This window comes from Lolium rigidum, chromosome 4 (genome assembly GCF_022539505.1).
Source record: "Lolium rigidum isolate FL_2022 chromosome 4, APGP_CSIRO_Lrig_0.1, whole genome shotgun sequence".
Lineage (NCBI taxonomy): Eukaryota > Viridiplantae > Streptophyta > Magnoliopsida > Poales > Poaceae > Lolium > Lolium rigidum.
In genome coordinates this window covers 181,663,904-181,673,279 of record NC_061511.1, presented here as the reverse complement: position 1 = coordinate 181,673,279, position 9,376 = coordinate 181,663,904, and the positions used below count along the sequence as shown (strand labels likewise).

The window sequence follows — 9,376 nt, the reverse complement described above, 5'->3', positions numbered from 1 at the left end:
GCGCGGCCGAACGCTCGCCGTCGCCTTCCACGCCGCCGCCTTCATCATCGTCGGAGATGGACGTGGAGCCGGACGTCCCGTTCGAGTTCGTCCACGTCCTCAAGGGCGACCCGCGCGGCATCCGGAGGCTGCCGGACTCCTTCGCCGAGTACGTCGGCGGCGTACGCCCGCGCACGATGCATCCGCGGGAGCATTCGTGCGGCTACCGCCGGTGGATCGTCAAGGCGATCTACGACGCGCGCGGCAAGATGTACTTCAACATCGGGCCGGGAGAAGTTCGCGCGCCACCACAGCCTCCAAGCCGGCTTCATCCTCGTGTTCTCCTACTTCGGCAACGGGGACATGAGCGTCAAGGTCTTCGACGAGAGGCGCTGCCTCCGGGACTACCACGTCGACGGGGACGACGACAGCACCGACGAGGAGGACGACCGAGTGTTGTTTCTTCGCAGCGAATACGTGCACGGAGGTTTCCGCCTGTTCGCCTCATCGGTAGAACCAACAAGGGCACCATCCTCCCGCTGGATTTTCCAGCTTTAGGTGATCGGGTGTGCCCTCGAGTGTTCTTTCTTAGCAGCGAACACACGAAACCTTCGATGCACGGCCTAGTTAGGTTTAGTTTCTTTGCAATATTTTATATTTGTGTCCACCATGGTTCAAACTATGTATTAGTTTGTGGAAAACCATGTTCCAAACTGTGTTTTCGTGTAAACCACGTTCCAAATTATGTATTAGTTTGTGGAAATTGAAATAAAAATGCTAGAAAAATTATTTTAAATGTTTGGGGGCGGCGTTTGGGGGACGCGGCTGGGGAGCGACGTCCCCCAAACGCGGCACGAACGAAACACGTCCCCCAAACGCTCGATCCGGCGCGGTTTGGGGGACGCGGCTGGAGATGCTCTAAGGTTCGCATGTGAAGAGCAAGTAGGCCAGCGACCAAAGACATAGCCCGGAGTTGCAAGGGAACAAGAAACATACCAAGAATGTTGCGCTAAATAAATCCATGTAAAAGTTTGATGCTAGATGGAATGTACCGAACAAGGATGATTATTCTATCTGATGTATCTACAGCTTCCTTTAAACAGGAAGAAAGATAAACAGCCGATACAGGATGAACTACATGTCCACTCTCAGGTTATCAAGACATGACTGACTAAACTCTCCGAGCTCCGAGTGCAAGAGCAATATTTATGCAGACAGCAACTAATCTCGCTGAACGCTTTAACTTATCGCATCCAGCGCTGCTCTTGCAACTTCGAGGAAAGCTCTCCATCAGAGGTGTTTATGTTCAAAAATACGGTTCTGGTCCTGGCAACTAAGTGTTCAGCTGCTGTCCTTTGGACCAGGAAGACATGGCAACAAATTCATCAGATGAAGGAAAAAAATCACAGAAGAATCAGCGCCGACCAAGTACCCTACTTCTAATGTTATTCCTCGACTTCGCCACAGGCTGTCTGTTGTGATTTTTAGGCTTTGGTATGTCACCCAGCTCCATTACTTGTATCGTGCGCTGCTTCTTTGCTGCGAGGATGGAACAGCAGAGTTAGGTAAACCACAAGATTATACATATAGAAGTGATTAAAGAAAAATCCTGGGACACAAGGGTAACACGAACCTTTCTCAAGTTCCTGGTACCGTTCCTGGAGCTTGCGTTTTGCTGCTTCCAGCCTTACGTTGCCTTCCAAACCATCATTGATCTTCGGCTTTGCCGACTCTCGCCTGACCCCTGCTGAAGTCTGTGGATGGAGCCTTGATTTCTAGAGTCAAAGAACAGATGTAAGTCATGAGATCTTAAGCATCATCATAACTTAAGTCTCAGTAGCATGTGATACTTACATCCACATGCCCCATTGCAGGTTTTCTATCGACACCGAAGTGATCTAGAGTCTCTTTGTATTTCATATCACCGATGGGCTTCTGGTGAGGAGCCACCTTTGGTCTCATAGATCCAGAATCGGAACTAGGGGGCCTGGATTGCCTGTTAGGCATGCCATGGGGCCTGGCTTGCAAGCTTGAACCTTGAGGTTTTTGCTGGTTTGTCTGCCTCACCGATGGCTCTTGCCTTGTCAATTCTGGCCTCCTGAACTGATCTCTTTCAACAGTTCCGACAGGACGATTAAGTTCTGGTTTTGCCACGGCCGAATGGTCTGAGGGCCTCCTGCCATTGTTTTCCCTCTTGTTTCCAGGGCGTGAATCATTGTTATGTCTCAAGTCTGTTAAAATATATAATGTTAATTATCATACAATCTACATAATACAGTAAGCAAGGAAAAACTGAACACATTCGAGTAGTTGTACTCACTTCCGTCTTCGTCCATTTCGTCAAAGAACTTCAGGTGGCAATGAGGAACGGGCAAAACAATAATGGAAACTAATTATCTTGTTGTTCAACACTAAAACCATTCAGATAGCAAGAGTGAATGTATCAGTACCTCAGAGAGTTGAATGGCGGTAGCCTCAGGTGCAAAGAATGCTCCTTCATCCAAAGGCGGAGAAGGAAGGCCTTCTTCTTCTTCATCATCATCTACAACAGAAGGGTTTGAAGTGCCTGGGGAGTTGTCTACAAGTAAAAAAAAATCACGTTAAGCTTAGGCGAGCGTTTACTAAGAAATTGATGGATTCAAATGAATGGTTAGACAAGTTCAAAATCGTTACCTGCAAGCGCTACATTAGTAGTGCTGACCCACTCATCAACCAACACTTTCCATCCTCTGAAACACAGAACAGCAATTGAAGATGTCAACAATAGTTTGCGAGACTTGTTCGGAATCTCACTAATAGGGTATTAATTTCGCGATGACAAACAAGGTAAATTATGACTACGCAACTATGTTTTCTCAGTGCAGCTGGCCTAGCATAAATCAAAATGTTGTCTGTACATTAGGCAAGCAATTTGGCTCATTAAACTCTTAAAACTCGGCGGAATTTATATCGGGAGAACGTGTCCGCAATGGAATCGGAACCACATGGGTCGGATTTCCCCGGACACGTGGTACGACGCCATTCATGCGCGCCAGAAAACCACCGCACCCTACCGGGGTCCGAATTCAAAGCTCTAGTAAGGAAAACTATGTGCAAGCAAGCTGATGGAGCTTACTGGATGAGAGTCTGCACAAGGTGGCGGATGCGCTGCGAGCTGTGCTTCCGGAGGCCATTGACAGCCCTCCCGATCTCGGTAGCCTACCATGAGCAGCCAGAAAGGTTAGCAAACCAAATAGCAACATAATCTAGTTTGCGCTATCTGATGCTACTAGGTACCTTGAGCGCGGAGACGGACAATTGCATGAGCTGCAGCCTCCTGAGCGAGTCGAAGAGAGTAGCATCCGACTGCAAGATAGTGGTGACGTTTTTGTTAGTTGAGATGAAAATGCTATGAGCTCACTGGTGAGGTGAGAAATGACGAGTTAAGCAATCATGGAATGGAAAAGGCAGTGAGCACGTACGTAGTCCTGCTTGTGGTCGAGGAGGTCCTTGATGCGTAGCACCTCCCCGACGACCTGCGACTCGCGGTCGATCTCGTTGGTGAGCGCCTCCAGCTCCTCGGCCTCCTGGTCCTCCTCCTCGTGCTGCTGAGGGTGTTGGCCATCCTCCTCGTCATCCTCCGCCGCCGCGGCGGCGTCCAGGTTCTCTAAGTCGTCTTCCTCGTCGTCATCATCGTAGGTGTGGCCGTAGTTGCTGGCGGCGGCGCGGCGGAGCCGCTCGTCGTCCTCGGAGTCGGAGTCGGAGTCCTGGTCCTGGGCGTGGTCCCCGACGATGGGAAGTGGCGCGGCGGGGCTGCTGCTGTGGACCTTGCTGTCGAGCGTGGTCTCGGGCACGCGGCGCACGCTGCCCTTGTCCTCGGCGACGGCGGCGGGCGTTGCTGGCGGCTGCGAGACGGTGGTGCTGCCGTGGCATGACGCGGCGGGCGGGTGCGGCGGCGGGGCCCCGGCGTGGAGCGCGTTGAAGAGTCGCTCGGCGATGCGGTCGCGGCGGCGCAGGAACTCGCGCGGGTCGTCGGCGGCGGCGACGAGGATGGCCTTCTCGACCACCTCGCAGATGCCGGCCCCCGCGCCCCGGAAGAAGTCGCGCCACCGGTCCAGCCCGTCGGCCATGGCCGCCGCCGCAGGCCCCGGGATCGGGCTCCCCGTCCTGATGGTGACCCCGATGGCGCGCGAGGAGGAGAAACAGGGAGAACCGATGCTCCCTAGGGTGGATTTGTTCTTATCAAATTTACGCCGCGCGCGCCGGGAGGAATCTAATCCCCTGCCTGATCGCGAATCGGGTGCGCCGGATCGTGAAAGCGAAATTCGTCTCCGGAAGGGGCAGGACCAAATCAAATCGAGAAACAGTTCGAAGAAGAACGAATCGAGAAAACCCACGTCCCCTGCCTTCGGGGCCCCGTTTCCGTGAGGAGGATTTTGGACAGCGAGGAGGAGTTGGAGGAGGAAGAACCTAGGGAAATCTTATCTGGGTCTTCTTCCTTCCTTGTTGCGGAAAGGGGGGATGGTGAGGGGAGGAAGACGACGGTGCGGCTGGGGGAGAAGGCAATACGGGACGGGGCGGGTTGGATAGGGACGCGGATGGCAACGCAACGCAACGCAAAGCCCACACACACGAGCACAGGCAGAGGCAGAGGCAGAGGCAGCTAAACTAAAACAAAGCCACCAACAACTCTCCCGTGGCCCAAAATATTGACGCTGGCTGGCGGCAAGCAAGGTCGCGCTCGCGTCACCGCTTCCCTCCTACGGAGTACTTCCTTTCGCAGTTTTTAACCGCTCCCGCTCCTTTCTCCCCCCTTTCCTTTCCCTCCCTCCCTGTAGATTCTTCTGCTCCCTTCTGTGCAGGGACGGTCAGAGAGGGAGAGAATGGGCCACGCGGCGGTTCCTCGGTTTGACCCCGTCCGGGTCCGGCGAGTCGACACTCTTCTTCCTCCTTCCTGGTCCTGCTTCGCGCACTGGTAGTACTAGTATATCTGCAAAATAAATAATTCCATCTTCCCTACTGCAGCTTCAAATCTGGCGGATCGCTGCCCACGGTTTGCTTTGCTCCATTAATTAATCACAACCTTTGGCTAAATCCGCTGCCCACAGCTTACTGCGTCAGTCTTGGTAGACCTAGATTCATTTTGATCTCGGTCAATATTCGGTGGATTAAACAGTAAAGGTATATCTAACGGTGATATCTTACTAATGCCACGTATATAAACGTTGAACTGGAGGAAAGAGAAAGATGAAAACAAACTTTGTCTTCTTTTATCTAAGAGCACATTCTCCCTCACAACATATTTAGGATGTCTGATGTAAAAAAAAAACTAAAATATAAATCGTTGTACATCATATTTTATTGTTATTCTAGATTACGTGGCAGGATTAAGAAAGGCGGTCTTAGTAATATTTTAGCAGTGCCACATAGAATAAACACTAAGGTGGAGAAAAGAGAAATATAAAAAAAAACTTTGCATTCTCTTAGCTAAGAGATCATCTCTTAGGCTAGTCATAGTGCTAGTATCATGCATGTCACCTTGGTAAAAATATGATGTGGCACTATAATTAATGGGGAGGGATATGCTAGTGGTATCATAATATGTGAAACAAGATAATTTAATGTCAAATACATCATATACACACAATTGCATTGAGATTCTACAAATAATTAAATATCATGAGATTATGATACTACTAGATGATACTAACCAGTATAGAGGTAGTATCATAGACTGATATCATACGGATAATACCATTGTATGATACTTTGCACTATGGCCAAGCATCTCTTAGCACAATCTCTTTCACCACATATTTATGATGTCTCGTTACTAAAGATAGGACTAAAAGATAACTCATTGTACATCATATTTTATTAGTATATCTAGATTATGTGGCATGATTAAGATAATACAATCTTATCAACCATTGCACATGTCCTATGCCGAACTCCAACAAGAAAAACGAACTGTTTCGGTCCGGATGCGGGGGCCGGATGTAAGAAAGAGGTGGTGGCTCCAACGACGGTCCGCATTTTCTCTACATCCTCCAACCAAATGTTTTTTCTAAAATTCCATATTTAACATTGCTGACCACAAATAAATAGTCAATAACTCGCCGAAAATTATTGAAACTGACATTGCAACACGAGAAGTTCGAATACAACACGCTGACGCACCCGAGTTCCAAAAGCATGACACACGAAACACATATCCCGACCTAAAAACAATATATTTTTCCTCGAGCCATGCCTCGTGAGTAGGTTCCATATCGTCGACCAAGGGGGTCGCCATGGTTTGGCCGCCTCGATGAGCAGGGGGATGTCCAACTCCTATTGCTTGTTATCCACCTCCTCTGCAGTCGCACGAGCATCGATCTATAGCTTCTTGGTTCGTATCTCGTAGTAGTTCTTGACGGCATCTTCCTTTTCCCATGGATTCCTCTCGTCCCTCTTCTCGCTCGACGACTCCTTGTCAGCAAGAAGCGTCTTGATTGTCTACATCAACGCTGGTGAGGACGCATCTCGCTTGGCCTCCGCCTTGGAGCTGGTCCACCCCCTCGGTCTCCTCAGCAGTGCACTTGGGCCTCGCCATCAACATCGATGACATTGGAGCAATCCTTGAGCGCCGTCCAACAGTGGACCAAGTTAAACTTCATTTGCTCGTTGGCAACCTTGAATTGTCCCAAAGATTGGGTCATCAAGTCGCCAACGCCAAGGCCACTCACTTTACGCTTCTTCATCTTGTCGTAGGCGGCGTTGAACTTGTTGGTCTACTCTTGGATACACGCCCACCTTTTAGTGAGAGAGGTCTTACTCCGGTCGCACACAAAAAGGTGATCGCGCAAATGCTTGTGCTCGTGGAAAAAGCTATGGATCTTCTTCCAAAATATGTCACCCTCCATAAATTGGATCTTGTCCAACTTTCGTCCATGCCGTGTTCTCTAATGGGTCGGGTCTTTCTTGAACGAATTGGGCGGCCGCCAGCTTGGTCATCACGGCGGTTGCATCTCTTGCTCGACTCTAGGGTCCTCTCCGTCGACATGAGTTCCTTCTTCGGTTTCACCGCCGCGTCGGGACGTCGGATTTTTTCTAGCGGTCGTGCGCGTGGCGGAGCTGTCACCTAGGAGGCGGGAGCTGTGACTGCAGCGTCAGCCGCCGCCTTGGCCTCGGCGTCAGGTATGACGGCATCAAGAGTTGCGCCCCCGCGAACGGGGCTACGGCATCCATTTATCGAGCTAGGTCACTGGGTGGCGGCTGGGTGAGAGGATGGGAGAGCGAGCGAAGGGGACGCGTGGACGGCTTTGCAGGTGGACATACTCTCCCCTTGGGCGTTGTCTGTACCGCAAACCTAGCCTAAATTTGAGTTGGGTTTGCTCCAAAATGAACGCGCCTGTCTCGCGCTAGCGCGTTGTACCTTGCTTTTATCCTCCGCGGACCGCAGCGGATAAAATTTGTCCGAATACGGCAGCCCGTTTGAAGTTGGCCTAATTATCCCATCGCACCAACGATATACTCCCTCTGTTTGGATATGCAAGATGGTGAACATTTTGTTTGATTCATCCACTTTAATTTGTATCTAGTCTATTTTTATATGTAAGTTTGTTCACTTCTGTTTGTATCTAGCCTGCTTCAAAAATAGCTAAAACATCTCATATCGATACACAGGGTAGTATTTGTATATCCGGCAAAATCATGTAGCGTGGAACGACGTAACAGACTAGACATAACAGTCCGCCTTTCTAACTGACGGCGACGGCCAGGCCCTCGAGTTTGGCTATACTGGGGTGGGGTGGCTCGCTGGTGTCAAACGCCCTGGCTTCCTGCGCCTGCTTCCAAGACCGGCCCCGGCAACCGTATCTCCCAGCTGTTCCGGTGATCCCCGGTGCGCAAGTGGCATGTGTTTCTTGCCTCCATTTGGGAGAGGGAATATTATGTGGTTCTTGCTATCTCCGGTGCGATGCGCCACAGACTTTTCCGCACCGGCTGTGGACTTGTGGTTGAATCTGTGCTTGGCTGCTGCCTGCTTGGGTAGCTCAAGGACCAACTAACTGCAGGGCAAGAACATCTTGAACAGAGCCAGCTTCAGACTAGGACAGGTACTACCCGGAAACTCAATTTGGCTAAACTCAATTTGGCTTCCGGTACGTGTACTCCCTCTATCAACAAAATATGTTTCAAAGTATCAAAAAATTTGACAAAAAATTCTACATATAAATCTTCATAATATATGTGAGTTTGTTAAGTTTCGAGAAAAACCGATAATTTTTGTGATCTATATAAAAAAGAGAAAAATTATGTTGTGACAAGCTTTATTTTTAGCGTAGAACTTTGTGTTTTCTACACACGCCACAAGACAAGTTGAATTTTCATGAAAGTGAAAATGTATGTGCGTTTCAATTTTTTTGAATGTTTCTGTTGTGAAGTGTACAAGTAGATTGCCTAGCCCTTTCCATCAGTTCGGACTTTTGGTTCAAGTGGCTAGTGCATGAAGCTTAACATGGTATCAGAGCCTCAGGTCTCAAGTTCAAATCCTGGCTTTCAAATGGTTTTCGCAATTAAGCCTAAAAATTGCTGTTGCCCCCTGGTTTTCGCAATTAAGCCTAAAAATTGTTGTTGCCCCCCTCTTTAGCCACCGCTGTTTCGGTGTGCTCTTCTTCTTTCACGTGTTGACTTCCTCTTCTCCCGTCACACGCGAGTGGGGGTGTTGTGAAGTGTACAAGTAGATTGCCTAGCCCTTTCCATCAGTTCGGACTTTTGGTTCAAGTAGCTAGTGCATGAAACTTAACAGTTTCAAAATGTATCTAAGATGCATTTTAAAATAAAGGGATCATATGATCCCATGTGCCAAAACACCACTCCTCTACTACATCCCTTTCAAAAACACAACGTGTACTTTTAGTCAAAAATAGAGCATATTAAATTTGATAGAATCTTTACACAAAAATGACACTGTTTAAAGTAGTGAATGAATGCACTATGAAAATACATCATTGGACCATTTGTTTTATGTAATGGAGGTACTACCAAGGAAATATGAGGAACAAACAATTACGGTGCGTTTGGTAGCCCTAGCCCGGGTCCAATCTGGGGCTTCTCTAGGCAGGTTTCCTGGGTGTTAGCCCGTTACAAATGGGTCACGAATTACTTTTAGCGATTTGTTTGGTACCCTGTGATGAGGGAGCTTCTCGGCAATGCCTACCATGAGAGCCTTATGGTTGACGGAATCCTGCAGGCTAACACGAGCTATTGGATATCAAACAAACGGGAGAGAGATTTACCCAGGTTCGGGGTTTTCGATGAGGCATAACTGTTACTTTCTGCTCATCTAATCTTGATTTATCGAGTATATCGGGTTACAATAGGGTAGCCGATAGGCTGCTATGATCGACTCGCCAGGAGGCAAGGATTCTAGGAT

The 9,376-nt window shown here is 49.0% G+C and overlaps 1 protein-coding gene across 1 annotated transcript; it reads right to left on the bottom strand.

The window, feature by feature from the left end:
• Positions 1–1,251: 1,251 nt before the first annotated feature.
• On the bottom strand, positions 1,252–4,103 carry LOC124706509 (probable mediator of RNA polymerase II transcription subunit 26a). Its single transcript, XM_047238176.1, has 9 exons — positions 3,441–4,103; positions 3,256–3,324; positions 3,095–3,177; positions 2,653–2,708; positions 2,430–2,557; positions 2,300–2,327; positions 1,834–2,210; positions 1,613–1,754; positions 1,252–1,518 (listed from the first exon to the last, which is right to left on the bottom strand). The coding sequence occupies exons 1-9, from the start codon at positions 4,086–4,088 to the stop codon at positions 1,394–1,396; spliced, it is 1,656 nt and encodes a 551-aa protein (XP_047094132.1). The 5' UTR covers positions 4,089–4,103; the 3' UTR covers positions 1,252–1,393.
• Between the last annotated feature and the right edge of the window lie 5,273 nt (positions 4,104–9,376).

What these genes read in the sequence shown, in the direction of transcription:
- LOC124706509 (XM_047238176.1), bottom strand. Translation starts at nt 4,088, where the DNA reads ATGGCCGACGGGCTGGACCGGTGGCGCGACTTCTTCCGGGGCGCGGGG. An exon ending in TGTCCGTCTCCGCGCTCAAG is followed by an intron (nt 3,178 to 3,255) that starts GTACCTAGTAGC and finishes TGCTCATGGTAG; the next exon opens with GCTACCGAGATCGGGAGGGC. An exon ending in TACTAATGTAGCGCTTGCAG is followed by an intron (nt 2,558 to 2,652) that starts GTAACGATTTTG and finishes TTTTACTTGTAG; the next exon opens with ACAACTCCCCAGGCACTTCA.